The 20,265-nt window shown below is 49.4% G+C and overlaps 2 protein-coding genes across 2 annotated transcripts in view; one reads left to right on the forward strand and one right to left on the reverse strand.

Moving 5' to 3' along the window:
• The window catches only part of LOC111873638, a 130,876-nt gene that overhangs the window by 1,928 nt on the left and 108,683 nt on the right, over window positions 1-20,265 (forward strand). The window contains exon 2 of the mRNA XM_033755135.1: window positions 7,202-7,326. Within this exon, the coding sequence (XP_033611026.1) occupies window positions 7,202-7,326 (125 nt within the window). The remainder of the gene's footprint in view (window positions 1-7,201; window positions 7,327-20,265) is intronic.
• The window catches only part of LOC111873635 (homeobox protein B-H1), a 30,044-nt gene continuing 20,630 nt past the window's right edge, over window positions 10,852-20,265 (reverse strand). The window contains exons 2-3 of the mRNA XM_023868536.2: window positions 17,629-17,854; window positions 10,852-11,944 (exon numbers count right to left, since the gene is read on the reverse strand). Coding sequence (XP_023724304.1) covers window positions 11,527-11,944; window positions 17,629-17,854 — 644 coding nt within the window. The 3' untranslated portion in view covers window positions 10,852-11,526. The remainder of the gene's footprint in view (window positions 11,945-17,628; window positions 17,855-20,265) is intronic.

The following is a 20,265-nucleotide window of genomic DNA, read 5'->3' on the forward strand; positions in this document are numbered from 1 at the left end:
GGGGGGAGTAAGAAACTATATCTCCGATTTTGAAGGTTCCCAGGCAGTGCCCGCTTGTCCTTCTGGTAAAGATAGAATATATGATCGGATTAAAAAAAATCCGAGCCATCTCAACCCTCATAATCGTCTGCATAACATAAGTCCGTGCCCACAGGAAACATTACGTCTCCTCTACAAAGCCCAGCCGGTTACTGCTGTGTAGGGAAACAGCCGCTGTTTATTGTGAGAACTGTACGGAACACACAGATACACTCTGTGGGCACAATGCAGTATATATAAGAATTCAGTCCGTACCTCACAGGAAACATTACGTCTCCGCTACAAAGCCCAGCCGGTTAATGCTGTTTAGGGAAACAGTCGCTGTTTACTGTGAGAACTGTACGGAACACACAGATGCACTCTGTGGGCAGAATGTTAGTGCGGGTGGTGCATATAGTTACCGCTGTGCTCTGAGGGATTAAAGGCATACATTTGTATGCGTCCTCCCACCTCTTGCTGTGGCGGTTTGTACAGCCCTGGAGCTGCCGTGATTGTGACAGCCATGTTTGATATCGACACTTCTAATTGACGTAATGATGGAGGAATAACAGGTTTAAACATGCAGCAGGTGTGGAGGCTAATTGTGGCAATTAGCAGACCCAGATGGTAGATAGTAGCAACCACTGACGTGGGAGGGATCTGGAAGGAGGTAGTTCCAGAATTTGTCGCCTAAAGCACCGAGATAACGCAAGAAACGCCCCAGCAAATTAATTTGTTATCTCCACCGAGGTTTAAACTGCGAACCTTCGGATTGTAAGTCAGTAGCGCTAGCGGTACACTAAGCCGCTCGCTCAGTTGATGTTTTGCTGGGCTGGGATGCAGCTCGGATGCGAGAAAGAAGTTACTGAATGATATAAATGTATCTCGTTACATTGGACTCGGACCCTGAGGCTTTGACACAGGTTGCTGAGGAGGATGAGGCGGTTGGGCGAAGTAGCGTCGAATCTTGACGCGATCATCTCAAAGTGGGGAGATGAGAGAAATGGGAGAGCCAGAAGGCAAGAGTCAACTTGGGATACACAGGTATAGACGAGAGGATCATATTGAAATGTGTGTTCAGACAGTGGGATGCGTAGACGTGGACTGGATTCCTCTGGCTCGGGATAGGGACCCATGTTAGGCTGTTGTTGTGATCACGTCAGTAAACTCCCTGGTTCCGCAAAAGCTTGTTTATTTGTTGAATAGCTGAGCAATTGTCAGCTTCTTAAAGAAGACTCATGTCCGTAGAGTCAGATTTAAAGCTACGCCTCAGAATTTGGGGATAATATTAAAATAACATGTGAATTGTAATGTTTTGTAATGTGGGTTAGATTCAGCTGGCTTGGAATCAGGTCTTAGTGTGGGTAAGCCGGCGCGTCTGATTGAGAGTGCTGTTTGGTGTCCTGTCACTGTTTGCATGTCACCCTGTGGCGCGCGGTGTCCTGTTTCTTGCTGTGCCCGTGTGAAGAAGCTCGGTCTCAAGACGAAACCTGACACCTCTCAGCTTCATGTGGCGATGTCCGGTGATCGGTTCGGATGTTTAACCTGATTTAATTGGAATTTTGTTGTTCGAGACTGCAGATCCTTCAGTGGGCGTGGCCAGTGTCCTGCAGACTGCCCTGCACCCGTTCTCCGTCCGGTGTATGGCTGTTTAGCACAGTATACAGTAGCTTAAGCTTTAAGGAAACAGTAGCAATCAAGAAAGCAGTCTTCTGGGATTTGGCACCGTGTATATGTGGTGTTAACCGACGTTTCGGAGGAACGTATCGCCTCCATCTTCAGGGTAGAAGAAAAAATATAAGAAATCTGCAAGCGAAGAGACCGTGAGAACCGGTNTAGCAATCAAATTATGAATTGAAGTTCGCTCGTAAGGCTTCCAATCGCATAACACTAACAACCATGGCTGCCGTGCTTACTGATAAAGACTACAGAGTCAGTTTCATGATATATTTGGGTGTTATCTGTTAGGTTCGCGGTAAGGAACAGGAAACAGAACAGGCTAGTGAGCACTACTTAGGCCCTGGATAGGTTTCGTGCGCCGACGTAGCAGGTCTCTCACTCTTTGATTCTTAGATTTACCCACAAGCAGTTGCTATATACAGTTTGCGGTTTCAGCTTGTCTTGAATGTGTGGAACTAACTCTCTAGGACTACTATACGCCGCACTTCAGGGTCGGACTCGAGCCTGTGGTTCAAGATGGCGCCCGGAACCTGAGCGCGCATCTCTGAGGCTGTAATTGAGGCTTGATTAGATTTTGTGTCGCGCGCTCCGATTGGTACGGCAATTAGCATGGGCTGCAGGCTGGCGCCGCTATTGGTTCCAGCACTGTGCCTACAGCCCGGGTTCGAACCCGTCACAAAACATGCTACAGATTATTTGACCCAGTGATAGCTAGTTTGAATAAAAGGCGCAACTCGCATTGTCTGTGTCAGCATATCTGAGCATGCGTCATACCTTCAGAAGGCCGGCCATCTTGCTGGCTGCTAAGCAGAATGAGGTACGGCGTGCTCTGCGTCACTGTATCATCCTGACGCAACCTGAAACATGTGTACAGTTGACGTCTCTTGGTGTAGCGAGTGGCTACAGGTTGGACAGCCGAGGGGTCGGAGTTCGAGTTCCGGTAGGGTCAAGAGTTTTATCCTCTCCACGTCGTCCAGACCAGCTCTGGAGCCCATCCAGTTTTCTTTCAAATGGCTACCGGGAGTGAAGCGGTCGGGGCGTGAAGCTGACCACTCACCTCCAACTAGTGCCAAGGTCAAGAAAGCATGAATCTGTAAATAGAACTTTTCCATACGTCTTCATTGCGTAGTGCTTAATTAGATAAGCACAGGGCCAGCTTAAGCCTCTCTTATTGTTTAATCGAGATGCTGTTGACGACTTGTACGCGTCTTTATATTGCCAGATTCAGCTGCAGGCATGAATCGACCGATCTCTCCTTCTTTGCGTTTCTAACGCTTTCCTTGCTGTAATTTCATGGCTCCAGGAACTCAGACAGGTTTATCTGCATTGATCCTGTGTTTCTACTTTCTGCTGGAATATAAGTAACACCAACATGGCGGTATTGTGGCGATTTCAAGGGCGACAGATCTCTGAGGTGTATGGGTTCAGTCTCCAAGATGTTGAAATGCTAATAGAAAATAAGCCGATGTTATGAAAACGTTTTTATATGGTACCGGTGACGTTTGTACGGTACAGTAAGTAGCATTATGGAAATGTACAGCGGACAGTCCTCTGGATCCGTTGCTTGCGTTAACCCAGCATCCATCACTTACAGTACGCTTCTTCGTGTCTTGCTGTGACCGCCGTGACCGTTTGCGTGCCACGCATGGCTTAACGCGCTTCATTCCTATCTGGCTTTTGAGGTTACATGTCCCTTCATCTGTCGGCAATTAGATACAAATTGTACGTTACCATGGCAACGCGCCGACAGAAGGTTCCTGTAAATAAATATCAATTTATTGTTTTCAGTTTCTACGCTGATCCAATTTTGGCAAATGCAGTCTTATATTGAAACAGAATGAATTCGAACCCTGGACGATGTGTTTCCCGGACTCCAATCAGACCCACGGCGATTTTGTTTTCATTTGGAAACAAAACCTCTTCAAAGCGAATTTTAAATTAATAGAATTTGTTCTGTTTTTATTCGAACCCAATAACACATTGGCCTGGGAAGCGCTGATTGAGTTTGCCTCAATTGCCACCACGCGGCGCTGTGTGATGTTGTTAATGCGCATGAGCAGCGGATTATTGGCTTGTAACAATTACGACTAATGAGGGCGATAATGGAATTGGGGCTCGGAGAATTCAGAGCGAGGGGGAAACCTCCCTAATTGGTTGCTAGCTGCCTCTTCTCTCGGGGTGGAGTAATTAAGATTGACTCCAAGCAGCGGCTTTATCGATGTAAGCTTATAAAGGACGAATAGTGTGTGTTGTACACAATAGCAGGCAGTCGGTTTGTGTTGCAAGTTGTACACGAAAGCAGGCAGTCGGTTTGTGTTGCAAGTTGTACACAATAACGGACAGTCGGTTTGTGTTGCAAGTTGTACACAATAACGGACAGTCGGTTTGTGTTGCAAGTTGTACACAATAACGGACAGTCGGTTTGTGTTGCAAGTTGTACACAATAACGGACAGTCGGTTTGTATTGCAAGTTGTACACAACAACGGACAGTCGGTTTGGGTTGCAAGTTGTACACAACAACGGACAGTCGGTTTGGGTTGCAAGGTATAGAGGAGCTGTGATGTATATTAGGCGCCCTTCCCCGAATGTTACCCGACAGAAATGGCGATGCTCCCGTCTGGCGCCGAATATTTTCAGATTTTCTGCAAACTCGTGAAGTCCTCGCGCGACTTAACTCGCTTCTCTCGGGCTGATTCGGATGGGAACCTCGATAGGCCAGAATCACTTCCTTACAGATTTCTTCCTGTTCACCGTTCGCGATCATTCTGTGTCACCTTTGATACCGTAGGCCTACAGCCGCCGGAAGTGGTATGACATCATTAAGCCTTCCTGGCCGGAAGTTCATGTAAATAATATGCAGAAACTTTATTTCCACCTCACAGAAAACACACTTTCTCCGTAATAGCGACAGTTCAGTGCCTGTTAGGGAACTGTATTGAGAAGCATACAAAACACACAGAACACTGTGTTTCTGCCTCATAATGTCACCATGACCGTAGAATCGTTAGGAAACTTACGTGAAGGAGGCGCACTGTCACTGCATCTCGCAGATCCCGTGAAGATGTTTGCACGATCAGCAAGCGAGACAGTGGATCCAGCATTTGAAGTACCGCCATCGGGCACACTATAATCGCGGCACACCGCGGAAGATTGTACCAATCAGGTTTCATGTAGGCATCGTCAGGAATAAATCGTTCTGAACCGCGTCGAGATATGTCTGTCTGCGTCGGGCTGCAGTAAACGTGGCTGTTTTGTTGTCCTGAGTTTCGGAGACTGGATCTATTCTCATCTTCAGGTTTAAGGGACCAGTTGGGCCCGTTACAAAATGGCTGGAAGAGTTTTCGGAATGTGGTTGAGAAACTGAACTGAAATTAACGGCCGTTGGTTCGTTACGCTGACCACGCGACACCCTCTATCCGCAGAAGTTGACACTAACTCCACCGACAGGCCGCTCCATAGCTCAAGCAGTTAGTCGCTGGCTTCCCACCGCGGCGGCCCGGGTTCGGTCCCGGGTCTGGTCAAGTGGGATTTGTGGTGGACAAAGTGGCGCTGGTTTTCTCCGAGTACTTCGGTTTTCCCTGCAGATCTTCATTACATCAAATTTTCATCATCATAATCGGCAGGCTACACTAGACCACTCAGTGGCCGCCGTGCCGAGTGGACCCAGTTGGACTCCACCCCCCGGTAAGCGAATTAAAAAAAAACTTCACCGACAAGCGACGGTCGCTCGGTCGGTATAGTTCGCTTGCGAATTAAAACGACGGAGTTTTATTTTTTTGTTTGAGAAACTGAAGATGATGGACAATATGGAAAATAATAGTCACATTAAAGTAGTTTTCAAACTTTTCTCTTTTCTGATATAGTTAATCTTAGCATTTTTCTCTGTTTGTTCTTAAAAGTCAAATTAATTTTGTACGTATTCTTTCTCTTGAAAACAGAATGTAACTTCTTCCTCTCCCGCTTTCCCCTTCCTCTACGTGCTCTGCCGAACCTGTTCTGGAAAGAAGTCCCATTTATAAGTGGGGATAATATTAATAATGATCTTAAGGGTGTTGGCCATGCATTGTAATTCGATGATGTGAGTGGCACACTTTTGTTGTAGCGATGATGAGAGATATCTGAGTCGGTTGCGTTGTGCGCATGCCCGAGCGCTTGTGTCCACAAGTCTGCCATTGCTGATGGACATGAGCTGCTCCTGTAAGCCGGCGAGGAAGCAAACATTTGCAGTTGATGTTGCGTATTTGTCTTGCTTTAGAATTGGCCCACGCGTGGTACCTAGGGTCCGGCGGCAAGTGTGAGAGGATGTCGCTAGGTTCAGTGTGTGGCAGGCTATGCTGTCTAGCGTTCGCGATAGCCTCGTACCACTTGTAGGGCTTTTTTTATTGTTAGTGAGGTGGGACTAAGTCCCTTGTACCGCGGCCACTTCTGGCCTATTGCACCAGCACCAGATGAGATAGGTGAGGGTGATTGTGAAGCAATTGGTGGAATGAAGATTGGCAGGGGAAACCGAAGTACTCGGAGAAAACCAGCCCCAGCGCCACTTGGTCCACGACAAATCCCACTTGACCAGACCCGCGATCGAACCCGGGCCACCGCGGTGGGAAGCCAGCGACTAACCGCTTGAACTATGGCGCTGCCCACTTGTAGGGCTCACTGCCGTTACAAAGTCTTTTAAGCTTTAATTGTCAGGATAGATTTGTAGGCATTGTAAAGTGGTTTCACAGAGCTTTCTGCAGTCTCATAATCTTATCTATCAGGATAGCCTCGCAAACATTATACAGTGATTATAAAGACCCTTATGTAGCCTCTCTGTTAATATTCCCTGTCAAGATAACACAGTGCTTCCACAGAAGCCTCCTTTTAATCTTATCAGTCAGGATAGCCTGGCGCACTCAGGTAGCTGCATTATCAGTCTTACTGAGCATGACTCGCATCTCGAAATTGTGCCCCCCCCCCATCAGCAAGCTCGAACTTCCCTTTGTTTAGCCTGTCGTTGTGTATGCAGTTTGGTCGAAACTTGCCCAGCGGCATAATGTCCTGCATTATGTCAAATCGTACAGTCGTTTAGGGAACCCCCGGAGGCGCCATATCAACGTTGTCAAAATGTAAAGGTGCCGCTTGATTACCTCGTGTGAACGGACTGAACAGGGTATTCCAAAACCAGCATTCCATTAATTTGTGACCAGTAAACCAATCAACTGTCAAAACAAGTAATTAACTCTATTAAGATTTGAGGTTTACGCGGCGGTGACTATGAAGAATGCCGTCTTCTGGGATGTAGCGCCATGTAGATCTTGTGTAAACCGATGTTTCGGAGGAACGTATCGCCTCCATCTTCAGGGTAGAAAAATCCGCGAGCGAGGAGCCAGCCACATCCCAGAAGATGGCATTCTTCAAGTAATTAGCTGTCTGCATGTCCATTCTGAGTTGAACTCTGTATTGCCATAACGCCTTTCCAGGAAAGTTCATATCTTGATGTTAGCCTTGCACCCTCTGTCACAGATCTGCTGCCCACATCTCTCGTTCGTACAGGAATCCTTCTGTCTTCGCTCTGTGGGAGGCGAGGGACGTCATTGGAGGGATCAGCAACACTGGGTCTGCCGCTCAAGTGGTGACCCCACCGAAAGGTATCTGTGGAGCACAGTTTCTGAACCGGGATTCCTTTTCCCCCAATGTTGTCCTACCAGTGAGACTTTGTTCGTTCGTTGCTGACATTTCTTGGTTAAACTGTTTCTGCTTCGATACTTCACTCGCCTGCTCGCACACAGACAGACTTCCTTACTCTGAACAGCCAGCCTTTGGGTACGAGGTGAAGTCTCACACTTAAACCCGAGGATGTGTGATCATGTCCTGCGTGCTCAGGACTATACCTCGTATAATCATAAAAAAAAACACTTTGACGTTTGATTTCATCCACAGAGGACGGTAACCGAGGATAAATCTTTGAAGCAAGATTGTTTGTTGAATTATCAACGGGATATACACTAGTTTGTATTTCCTACTTCAGCACTGCCATATTGAATGGCAGCTTCCATTCGTCGCGTCACTTAGTGCTCGTTAGCACAATATTGTTTGTTTGTTTGTCAGATATCTCTACTCACCTTTTGGTGTCCACGTTTACATACGGCCTTCATACTTTTACACTGAACAGGAAAACAAATAGTTTTAGATCTATTTTCAATTGACCTAAACTTTCCAGCCGCACTATGGCCCTGGGGTCGACGCAGCCTCTTAACAGAAATGAGTACCAGGAATCTTCCTGGGGCTAAAGGGCTGCCAGTCGGCGCGTAAGGCTGACAACCTTACCGCCATCTGTGAGCCGCTTGTCTAGAAAATGTGGGATGTCTAGAAAATGTGGGAGCCTCGACGTCTCACAACCGTATGGGCCTCCACGGACTGTTACAGGGATAGCTTTACGTTACGTAGAAGCGTATGTAGGATTGAGGAATAGCTGCATGGATCCTGAACACCATTACTGCATCCGTAGGAGTAGTGAATGCAGGTGTCTGACCCCTGGTACCCATTGGATAGGACAGTAAGCGTTACAGGAAGTAATGCGCGCAAGGATGTGTAGTGGTTGGGTCTTGTGCTGGCGTGTTTCCATCGTAACGTAGAATTGCTGCTGTAAAGTCACGGCTGTCACGACGCCCACAAATTAAAGTCTACAAGGGAGATACAGCGGGTGGACAGAATGACGGAAACCCTAAGAAGTCGAGGAGTAGAATTTGTTTTTGTTCGCTGAATTGGTAGAATTTTAGTTGGCAACACTGAATGTTCTTCCGTTTGTGTACACTCTGTAGTGCTCGTGTAAGTGCATTAATGATTGTGTTGAGTGACAGTCCGTGTCAAATAATCGGGAAAATGAGACTTGCCTGATTTTGAAAGAGGACAGATTGTTGTTGCGCGTTTAGCTGCAGCGTCTCTGACTAAAGCTGCCACATCACCAGGTGTACAGAGCGACGGTTCCTAAGGCTATGTCGGCATACAGGAATCATAGGAAGATAACATCAGCGAAGAGGAACAGTAGGCGAAAATCAACGCTGATAGGAAGTGATCTTCGTACAGGTGAACTGCAGGAGAACTGAATATTCATCTCGAAGACCGTGTTTCTACAGAAACTGTCCGACTTGGGCTTCACAAATCCAACATCCACGGCAGGGCTGCAACTGCTAAACCTCTGATTACTGGGAGCAAGGCTCAGATGCGTAAACGTTGGTATCACGACCTTAAAACCTGGACATCAGACATTGGAGACGCGCGCGTGTTATGGTCAGGAAGTTTACGTATGGAGACCACCAAAGGGAGTCTGCAATCCGGAATGCCAGGTTCCAACAGTGAAACACGGGGTTTGGGCAGCAACGTCGTGGTGCAGTTTCTGTTGGTCCCATTGTTACCCTTCATGGCCGAATGGACAGGTTGGGTAATCAGGTGCATCCCATGGTCCAGGCGCTATTTCCGAACAAGGATACAGTTCTTCAAGATGACAGTGCCCCCATTCACACAGCTGGAACTGTTTAGTGGCGGTTTGAAGAGCATGAAGGCGAACTTCAACATCTTCCCTGGCCAGCACAGTCTCCAGACATGAACATCAGTGAACCAATGTGGTCAGTTTCGGAGACTAGAATGAGGAGCAGGTTCCCACCTCCAACATTTCTATAGCAACATGACGGTTTTCTTCAGGAATAATGGTATAAAATTCCGCTAGAAATTGTTCAAAAATTTGTACTAGTTTATTCGAAGAAGGATTGCGGTTGTACTCAAGACAAAAGGTGGTCCAACACCATATTAATAGAGAAATATGTACAGTATCACTAGTGTTTCCATTGTTTCGTCCCACCCTGTACATCGTGCGTAGCGTGGAGAGATTTAGCCCAGACCCGACAAAATTACAATTTCTGATAATTTTCTGTTAGGCCTATTTGCGTTATTAGCTGTCTGGGCTCTGTGTATAGAAACGCCTGTCGCATGAGTGAATGCATTTAATAAGTAATTGTCTTTCCCATGAAAATATTGCCGCGGTTTCAGAACACCCGGTGGTAATGTACATTCACGGGACGCAGCCTCAAACCAGCTGCGTTTTTGTAAAGACCTAAGAACTATGTCCAGCCGCACAGAAACAAGTGGAACTTGCGGCTGAGAACGGCGTCAGAACGCACAAACCACATTAGCTGACTCTCTGGCTGTAGAACCCGAGTGTTCAACCCCATAATACAGAAGCCCGTCATTGGACATGATCCTGAGCCAGTTCCATCCACCTCCCATTCTCACATCCAATTTCCCGAAGATCCATCTCTTTTCTTTTTGATTCGTGGGGTGGGGGGTGTTGGTACACGGCCACTGCTAGGCTTATTGTACCAGTCCCGGGATGACATGAGCCTGGAGCAGTCGGTAGAATGATAATTGGTAGAGGAAACCGATGTACTCGGAAAGAATGATCTGCAGTGACACTTCGTCAATGACAAATGCGACATGACCTAAACTGAGATGGAACCTGGGCCGTCGCTGTGGCACGTCCACCTGTCTGGCAGCAACACCCTCCACTGCCGTGACATTGCCCTGCTTTAGTCCGACCCACTCGCCCTCTGTTCCTAGTTTCTCGTTGAGGCCTCGCTGTGTTGGTGTTGCCGTAATGATGAGGCCGGTTGTCGCGGTGGCCGCTCTGCCTTCATGGGACGGAGGAGCGCAGTTTGTTGTGCGTCTGCGCACAGGAGTTGCGGCGCGGTGAGCTTCTTCTGCAGGCGAATCAGACAAGGCAACAACACTCACCTGTATAGGGACTGAGGTTTGGGGTATGACGCCATGCAGTCTGGTAAATGGATACCAAGATGTCGGAGGAACATAACTGACTTACCAGACTATACGGTGGCATAACCCAGAGAACTTATCCGGATGATGTTTTCTTCTTCGTCTATGCTTTCTACATGCCCTCCTCATCATTGCTCCAAGTGTCTCCGGTTGCTTAGTGACCGAAGGAAGTGCATACAGGGCGACAGTATGGCGGGAATCGAACCGGAGCGTGAGGTATCCATGTCATTACAACCCCACCAGATGGAATTAGAAGGTTCCAGTTTCGATTCCCGCCTCGGTAGCCCAACTCTCTGGAGCTCTGAACCTCGTGGGCAAGGAGAGGCGGGCACAGTTAAACTCAAGAGTTGCACATCTTAGCTTTATTATTACAAAGCTTGATACAAGTTGGCGCGGCTGCTGGCACCCCGGGCAGGTGTTCAGGTCTCCAGTGACGCGCTGTCACGCGAGCTGCTGTGAATCGCGCTGCAGTGTCACTGAACACTGTGTTCTGATTATTGCTTCCCCCTCTCCGCTCCCCGCACGATTAATCACGCAAATTCCCACCCCTCACCTCTTTTGTTCCGTGTTCCTTTTATTTAATCGCGCTCAGGTGTTTTGACGGGGACAAATGACCGGCTGCAGGGCCGAAAACTTCGAAATACAAAATTTCCCATCTCTCTCTCAGAAGCAGCAGCTGCGCGAGTTGCCAGAGTGGCCGGCGGTAATTGTAAAGTTTCGGGGCGGACGGCCGGCGCTGCTGATCGGACGCCTGTCGAGGGCCCCGAATTCGATATCTGAAGGAAACGTCTATAATACCAACCTACAACAATATAATTTAGCTCGTTTCGTAATAATGATGCAGTTTTCAGTATTCATATTGTTTAAAACAAAAGAAGCTTGAAACATGCGCTGTTGTTGTGGGTTGAGACGGACACACAGTTGCAACATCCTCGCATTCTGTCCCACACAAGTCCCGGCTGTGGATATGCACTGTGCTATGTACACCGTATGTATATACACTGTATGTGAGGTGCTGACATCTAGACGCGCGGGGGAGAGTCCTCCTCCTCGGAGCTGGGCCTGCTGACTGGGGGCGGGCTCTGGGGTGGACTCTGCGGTGACCGGTGGCTGCTGTAGTAGCTGGACAGCGACCCCACGGGGGCGGGCAAGTGCGGGGCGGCGGACGAGGGACCAGGTAAGCCCAGGCCGATGCCCGCCCCCGGGTAGAGGCGGTATGGCAACGGCTTCTGCAGCGTGCTGACCGCCGCCGCTGCCGCCGCCGCTTGTCTGTAGTAGAGGTCCGCTGTGCTGGGTGCCACTGGCACCGCCCCCGTTGCCGCCCCCGGGTAGGGCCAGCAGCCGTATGTAGGCGCGCCGTATAGGCGCTGGAAGGCGGCGTAGTTGCCCGCCTCGGCTAGCAGCTCCAGGCCAACAGCAGTCTGGCGCTTCCATTTGGTTCTGCAACAGAGGGAACACCGGTTTGAGTCCCGTACCCAGCATTGCTACACATATATCCGAGAAAACGGTTCTACTCACTCTTACGAACCTCAGGTCTCACATTAACGGACTGATCAGTGTGTTTTCTAGGAGGCAGGAACTGATTATTAGATATTAGTAAAGTAGTTGGGCACGAAAACTGTTTTATTTGTGGGCCTCTTTCTCAGTCCAGCTTTATGTGCTTTTGCAAAGGCAACTGACAGGTACAGACAGAGTCTGCATGTGACAGACAGCTCGGGAACCCCGTTACGTCTCCTACCGGACACTCCTACTGCATTTCAGTTTCTGTGAGCAGTACACGAGTCCATCTTGAGCTCCAGTCACTCGGAGCAACACAAATCACATTTTCTGACCGTTCCAGGTTCTTCCATGTTTTTAAATACGTTTGAGCGATGCGGCAGATGCATTGAGCCGTGCGCACAATTTACGGCTAATTTTTTACTAAAATGATTTTATAAATGAAGACCGAGGCTAGTGAGCTTCCTCAGGATCCCGCGGGCCTCTAGGCTCTGACCTGGAGCTGGCAACACCGAGTGTAGGCTGGATTTTGACGAAACTTGGAGCGATGATTGTACCGTGGAACCGCTCATCTTCTCGCGACATTTACTGCGACCGCATGACAAATTGCCGAGGGCTATGAATGCCAATTACTTCTGGGCCGCTGCTCTGTGGGGTGCAGCCCCACCCCACATTCTCACGGACACCCTCTTGTGTTTAGTGGTGTTGTAGGGGAAAACGAAGCCAATAGCAGTTCCTGCACAACTTGGTTCAATAGGAGCACGCAACTGCTGACTGCATGGAGCTTGGGCCTCCCCAAGAGGCTTCATTCCCTTGCCTTCACATCCTCTTCATGTAATATCCATTTTAATATTATCCTCCCGTTTACGCCTAGCTAACTCAGCATAGTGACGCCTTTATATACTGGACGATCGAGGGATTGGAGTTTGTTTCCCGTCAGGGGCTATGGAGTTTCCTCCTCTCCATAGCGTCCACACCCTGGTCTAGGCCCCACCCAGCCTCCTGTACAATTACCATCGAGGATAAAGCGGCCGGAGTGTGAAGCTGACCAATCACCTCCGTTTAGTGTCGAGATTAAGAATACGCCTCCCTACTTCCCCATGACATATTGACTGTTACATTGCTGCTGGTCCTCGCCAGCACAGTGCTTCTTGGTTTCGGGTCCCACGGGACTCATGTCCGTATTTCACTCTCTGACGGCCTTCAGAACTCTCCCAGTTCAGACACTTGTACCATAGCCCGTTTTATAGTGCTGAATCTGTTTCGTTGCCTAGCAGCAGCTTAATTCATAACGCGGTTACTTTGCGGAGTCACCGCTAACTACTGGGATATCGGCGTACCGGCTAATTCAAGAATCCGGGGGGGGAGGTACCTGATTTGTCGCCCCTCGCCCTACGTGCTCGTGGGCTGTGGCATTGGTAATTAAGTTAGAGAAGACGGAATATGCAGGGGCCATCATGCGAAGTGGATGAAAGTTCCCCATTGTTACGTCTGTCTCCTTATCGTCCGGCATCGGGACATCGGTCTCAAAGGGTCCGCTGCTAAAGAAATCGCTGGGTAATGCAAAGAAACCGTGACGGCTCTAATGGATTTCCCTGTGTAGATCGGTTAGCGCCTGAATGTGACAATTTCACGGCCCGAGTGACCGAAACAGAACGCGTTCTGCTTGCAGTGGAAGATGTGTTTAAGTATTGATGGGTTAATGGCTCGATGTTTTCTCTTCACCGACAGCTTTGAGAACTCTTACGAACATTCTCTAGTCTTCGGAGACGTGACGCTGTGTAATTAGATAGGCGTTCACCGACGTTTCGGAAGAACATAATGTAACGTTGTAAGTGTTAAAAGAGACGATGTTTCGGTTGGTAATCGGATTTATTGGGCTTTTGCATATCGTAGCTACATTGAATTGTGACTCACGCACTCCAAAGGTCACTGTAACTACAGCACACATAAAGTCTTCTCAGTCTACACTAGCCGTTGCTTGATAGCGGCTTCCAACCGCGGACATTCCCATTCGTCTGGGTTCCCGAACTGTTCCTGGCCTCAGCTACCAACTTCTCACTTCTCACAGCTGCAACTCTCAACAGTCTTAACAATTCAAAGGCAGAGTCAAAGTTATGTTACGACCGACCGTCAGTCGGCTAGTCTGTTTTGGTTTCGAGCGCCCATCCGGGGCCCAAGACTAGATGTTTATTACTGTCAAACAGTTGCGGGTTTGTTTCTTAATGTGGGGCGCCCTCTCTGACGAGAGGACGAGTCTAGCTGCTGGTCCTCGCCAGAGCAGTAATTCTTAGGTCCCACTCCCGCAGGACTCATGGCCACATTTTACTGTCTCAGATTCAGGACTCCCCCAACCTGGAGGGCCAGGTCTCCGTATTTATATCCCCCAGTGACTGGGTGGGCCCGGTTATACCCCCAGACTCTGGGTTATCTTTTCGTCAACAGAGCTGTTCCCTAGCAATGGCTGTTTTAGTTAGCAGTGGGTCTACAGGTCACAACACAACACAACACTGTTGATTTCTGGTCTGGGACCTTGAATATGGAGGCGATGTTGATGGATTTGTGCCGGACTACACGGCGCCACTTGACGTGACGGTCACCGTGCACTGGGCGTCAGCTGAGCCCCGAGACAGAGACTCCCTACCCGACGGTGGGTCTCGCGTTTTGACGCGTTGGCAAAGATTGCGAGCACCGCCTGTTCCTTTCGTCGTGTTTGTCCGTCCGCATGAAACAACTCCCCCTGCGTTGCACGCATCGATTTTTTGTGACAGTTTGTATTGAAGATTTTTACTAAAAACTGTCAACATAGTTCAGTATTCATTAAACCGACCGACCCCCCCCCCCCAAGAAAGACACTTCGCGCGAAGTTCCAAATGTACTGTTTGGCAATATCTGGCTGTGTCCCACCCCAGTGACGAGAGCACACCGGGGTTGCCATGGGAACTGAGCCGTGGCTATCCCATTCGTCAGTTTCACAGCAGTTCACTGTCCAAACAAAAGATGACGCCACAATCTAAATTCATGAAGACTTTCACAGCCACTCTGAAGTGAAGCATCTTCCGTTCCAAGTTCATTTCGCCATTCATCTTACTGCTAGAGCTGAAACGAAATGTCTTTGCTACCCCTCCAACTAGTGCCGAGGTCTATACATCCACTCGCCCATACGCCTTCAACCAATGGGAGCCCATTGCTTTCACCAATATTTAAATTTAACAGAATAAATTAATTAACTGGAATTTCCCGTGCATCGGACAGTACAAATTAAGTGGACATAATATCAGAATGGAATATCTGACCGCGCCTCTCCGATCTGGTAAGATTTGAGATGAAGAATGCCGTATTCTGGGATGTGGCGCCGTGTAGATCTTGTGTGAACCGACGTTTCGGAGGAACATATGGCTTCCATCTTCAGGGTAGAAAAATCAGCGAGCGAGGAACCAGCTTGAGCAGGTGGCTGTAGACGTCGGTTCACACGAGATCTACACGGCGCCACATCCCAGAAGACTGAATTCTTCATCTCAGATCTTGTCCTTTGCTTCGTTGAGGCAGGTGTAAATTATGCCAAGACCGTTGAAATTCATTAAGCATAGTGCATCTGTGGGCATGCGGTAGCGTAGTTGGTTGAGGCACTATGCTACAAGCCGGAAGGGCGCGGGTTCGAGTCCCGATAAGGTCATTGGATTTTTCTTCCAGCCGCACAATGGCCCTGGGGTCGACTCAGCTTCTAAGAGGAGTGAGTACCAGGAGTCTTCCTGGGGGTAAAGGGCGGCCGGCACGTAAGGCTGACTGCGTCACTGCCATCTGTGAGCCGATTGTGTAGAAGTTGTGGGAGTCTCCAGACAGAACTTCAGGCGCGATATAGTCCCAGCTGCTGACAGTGCCGTGTTGTGTTGCTGTTGGCCCGCACTGTACCTCCTGCACTTGCTAGCCGCTAGGAGGAATGACGCAGCACGACCAACTGCGGCAAATCCAAGCCAAACTTCGCATGCAACGGAAGTCTCTAAATAATATTTGATTCTCAGTTTTGTATGGGCAGGTTATGTATATATATTACCTAATAATAAACTTTTGTTTGTTTGTTTGTTTGTTTTTTTTTTTGAAACTGGACCAGTGCGCTTCCTGGCGGATGACAATAGAAGTCACATTTCACACAGGAAATCGAATACATTGGTATCACATCCATGTTAATGTGAGGGCTGCCACGAGTCCTGGCGCTGGGTACGAGACTAGGCGCTTTCCGGTATCCCTCGGCAGCCTAATCTAACCAGGTAATGTCTGAAGGCGGAACTCCTGCGTCACGGAAAGACAGTACGTCTCTCCGCATAAGGAAACAGCGCGGTCGGGTGGGGGAGGCGCTCTGTTGCCCTGTGTCCCACAGATCTGTGTGCCGAACACGAACACACGACCTCCAGATGGGGCCATTTTATCGTAACGGCGCCAACGGTTTGGGATTCAGTTCCTATAATTCATGGAGACCATCCCCGGAATCGGTATCGTCAGGTGCGCGCAAGAGAGACCCAAACTCGAAATGTCGAAACTGGGTCGGACAGATTTAATTGTTTTAAGATTTGAGGTTTTCACGGCGGTGACTACGAAGAGAGCAGTCTTCTGGGATGTGGCACCGTGTAGATGTGGTGTTAACCGACGTTTCGGAATAACGTATCGCCTCCATCTTGAGGGTAGAAGGAAAAATAAGAAAATCCGCAAGCGAAGAGAGTGAGAACAGGTGTAAGCAGGTCTGCGACGTTGAGGATGCTTAGAGGTATACCTCCATTCCCCCCACACGTCTTCATTTCGTACGTGTTGATTAAATAAGGGGAGACAACCCGAAATGAAACATGTGCCTAAATGTTAGAGTACATGTTCATGCAATGCTGCATAATTCAGTGTTCAACCGAAACGCGGGCTAGTGAGTCTGCTCAGGTCCTGTAACCAGCGGGCCTAATCTCTACTGCAGCGGCAACCTTTCCTGCTATTAACACTGCGCTCATCTGGAATATGGCGCCATGCGATTTGGTAGATGGTTACTAGCGTTTCGCAGAAACTTACTGCTTCCATCTTCAGGATAGAAGTCTACATGACGTCACATCGCGTAGAGAGAACTACGAACTACGCGTGGGTCTAAAGTTTGCCGTCTTGTTTGCGGCACGCGTCGCAGTGTGAATACACCGCCAACTGGACCCCCTAATTACACGTATCGATGATTTGTATCGCGAGGACCGCCGTTCCGGCCGGCCCGCGGTTTACTAATGCTAACAATTGGTTCGCGTGATGGCCCGTAATTTCTGCGCTGCAATTGAAAAGCCTCACATAGGAAGTCATTAACGGCTCCCAGCCCCCGCGATAAGGACGCGTAATGACGCTTGGAATGTTCAAAAACTCTGCGGTCGTTTCCTGTTTCTTTGGGCTCTCGGATAAGAATCGGCACGAACTTCTTGCATTATCCAGTTGGTTTTCTGAAGCCCAGGAAATGCGGCATTTCAATTACGTGCGGACTTCAAGCCAACGATAACAACACTTGTTTCGCAGACGGTTGAGAATTAACCACTTTGATATTTGAATACCGGGCTGCTTGAATTTCTAATCGAGGGCAGCATTACGGAGTCTACTGTCGCAACATCGCTCACCTGCGATTCTGGTACCACGTCTTGACCTGCGTGTCCGTGAGGCTCAGCTTGGCAGCCAGCTCCATCCTATCCTGGACACTCAGGTACTTCTGCCGCTCGAAGCTCTTCTCCAGAGTTTGCAGCTGGTGGTCCGTGAACGCTGTTCGCGCCTTCCGCTGCTTCTTGGTGAGGCTTCCGCTGGAGTGGCCGCCTTTACCTCCACCCGCCGCGTCCTCGTCCTTGTGTCCTGTAACATGAAGCAGTTTGCAGATCACCCTATGCCGGCTTGTTTGTCTCCTGCGACAGATTCTCCTCCTCCTTGCAAATAAAAGAAGGGCACGGTGCCGTCTGTTTTGATGCTGATTGGATTCAGGGCAGGGAGAGGGCGCGGCAGTGCGCGTGCGCCTGGCGCCCGCCTCCAGCACCCTGTTTGGGGGCGCCCTGTACTGCAAGCGAAATGAGCGAGCGCGGGAGGAAGTAAGGAGACGGGCCAAGTCTGCAGAGTGGTGGAAAACGAAATTTAAAAGCTTTCTGCTTCCTGTCGGGTCAGGTCGGGTCACGTGGTTACAAGACGTTCCCGGGGGAGGGCGTCGCTGCGGCACAGGAAGGGATTGGAGAGGAGGCAGGTGACGCCGCTCTCCCGGGGGATCTCGCGTTCCATTTGAGGCGCAATTCAAGCGCGGAAAGAAGATAGGAAAATGGGAAAAGCTTTCTGGCGAGCTCTTCCCAGAGATTTGATTTGCTGGGCCGCGTACCAAGCTGCGAGCGAGGAAAGCGGACACCCGTAAGACCAAGAAGGAGAGGGAAGAATCAAAGTATTGTTAGAAATGTCTCAGGATCGTATTTGTAAGCCTTCGGACTGCGCCCTGAGAGGGGTGCGTTTGCTCCCAGTCGCCATAGCAACAACAACAATAAGTCTGTAAACGTTTGTCAGTTGAACGGACGTAACCAGAGCGTTTCCCGAAGTCTGAAGGTCACGTATGGGGCATGGGCGTGGCAGATGTTGCTCCATTCATATTGCTTGAACAATTAAAGGGTATGATCCGCAGGACATATAGCACGCACGAAGGTAACTGGCGCAATTCGAAGATAACACACGCTTAAGCACAGATCGGGGTGTGATATGTTGAGATGTTAGGAGTTTATGTTGTTAGCCGGTGGGTCTTCTCGTCACGACACTGGATCTACAGAATCCCTGAATGTCCCGATGCTACGAACAGCAGTTAACTGTCCCCTGTCCTGGCAGTGGTTGCTCACTTTCATGGATTTTCTGGCGTCGAAATACGTTTTTGGGTTCATCTGATTAGTCTCGTAAAACTGGGCACGAACATGTTGCCATGGCGACCGTGACATGTAAACAGTACCGGGCCAGAGATGAAGTCCGAGCATGTGATACTGTGCTGCGTGGTCAGGGCGCTCGCACGTCTCAGGGGGGCGGCGATACACGTACATGAATAAGGAGCAATGGTGGAGTGATGACTAGCAAGGGGGAAACGAAAGGAATTTGGAGATCACCGCTCTCTGAAATGCCAGCATTTCCACCAGAAATATCAGGTGAAGTCGCCGGGAAATGAACTCGAGGCTCCACAACGAATCTGACCTTCTGAGGTGACAGTCCGTGGAAGACATGGAACTTCCATGACAAAATGAAAGCAAACAGAAATAGTAGAGGTAAACCTTCGGAACCCGTGAAGTGTGCCAACTGTGTGTCAGACCACGCTTTGGGACGCAGCCCTCGCTCCACATAAACTGCACGGTCTCTTCCTTTTTATCGGAGTTTGCTGCAAGCGTCTTTTTACTGTTCGTAATGTTGGCAGTACCGGTAATAGAATTCCGCATCCCGGCCAGAGTCCCTCAGCGTCCGGCAATTTCGTACCCCCCTCCCCAACCCCTCTAACTTTCCCTTTTATTCGTTTCGAGCCGGAAAAGGGGGGGGGGTTCGGTTGAGACGTTATTCCTTATGCCAGATTTCAAAGCGAGAAGGAGGAATTGATTCAGCGTCCACAAATAGACGAAACTTGTGATGAGGCCTCTCGAACCGCGATGGTATCAGTATACTTATCCGCTGATAGTAGCTCATCCTGCTGTTTCGAATTGCAGGATGATTAGTAAAGGGTGAATTGGGAGTGGTCGTGACACTGTCCCGGATTCAGGGGGGGGGGCGGTGGCGTGGCCCCCGGGAGCCTCCACAGAACATGCACAGATTTTACTGAGACATTTACTTCTGTTAAATCACGAAAAGTTAGCTTCGTAATTTTTGTTATTGAGAATTGCAACCGAATCTGCTGTTACCGATAGCCGCAGCCGCATTCTTATTACCCCGCGGCCCTCCCGGCGTCGAGCATGCAGTGGGCTGTGAGGATGCGAGTGGGTGGAACTGGCTCAGGGGCGTGTCCAGTGGCGGGCTTTGGTAGTTGGAGCTTCGGGTGCTGCTGCCAGAGAGTCAGTTAATTAGTAAGATGGCTCTTAGGGAAACAGGCTGTTAGGATGCGAGTGGATGGAACTGGCTCAGGGGCGTGTCCAGTGGTGTGCTGTGATATTGGCGATGCTGTCAGAGAGCTGGTTGAGTAACCGAGCTGTGAGTCCTTAAGCAAGTTTCGTTAGGCCGCTTATGCTCGGAAGCGCTCGGTCCAGTGGGCCCAGCGTGCCCCAGTCCAT

Source organism: Cryptotermes secundus, unplaced genomic scaffold (genome assembly GCF_002891405.2).
Source record: "Cryptotermes secundus unplaced genomic scaffold, Csec_1.0 scaffold678, whole genome shotgun sequence".
Classification (NCBI taxonomy): domain Eukaryota; kingdom Metazoa; phylum Arthropoda; class Insecta; order Blattodea; family Kalotermitidae; genus Cryptotermes; species Cryptotermes secundus.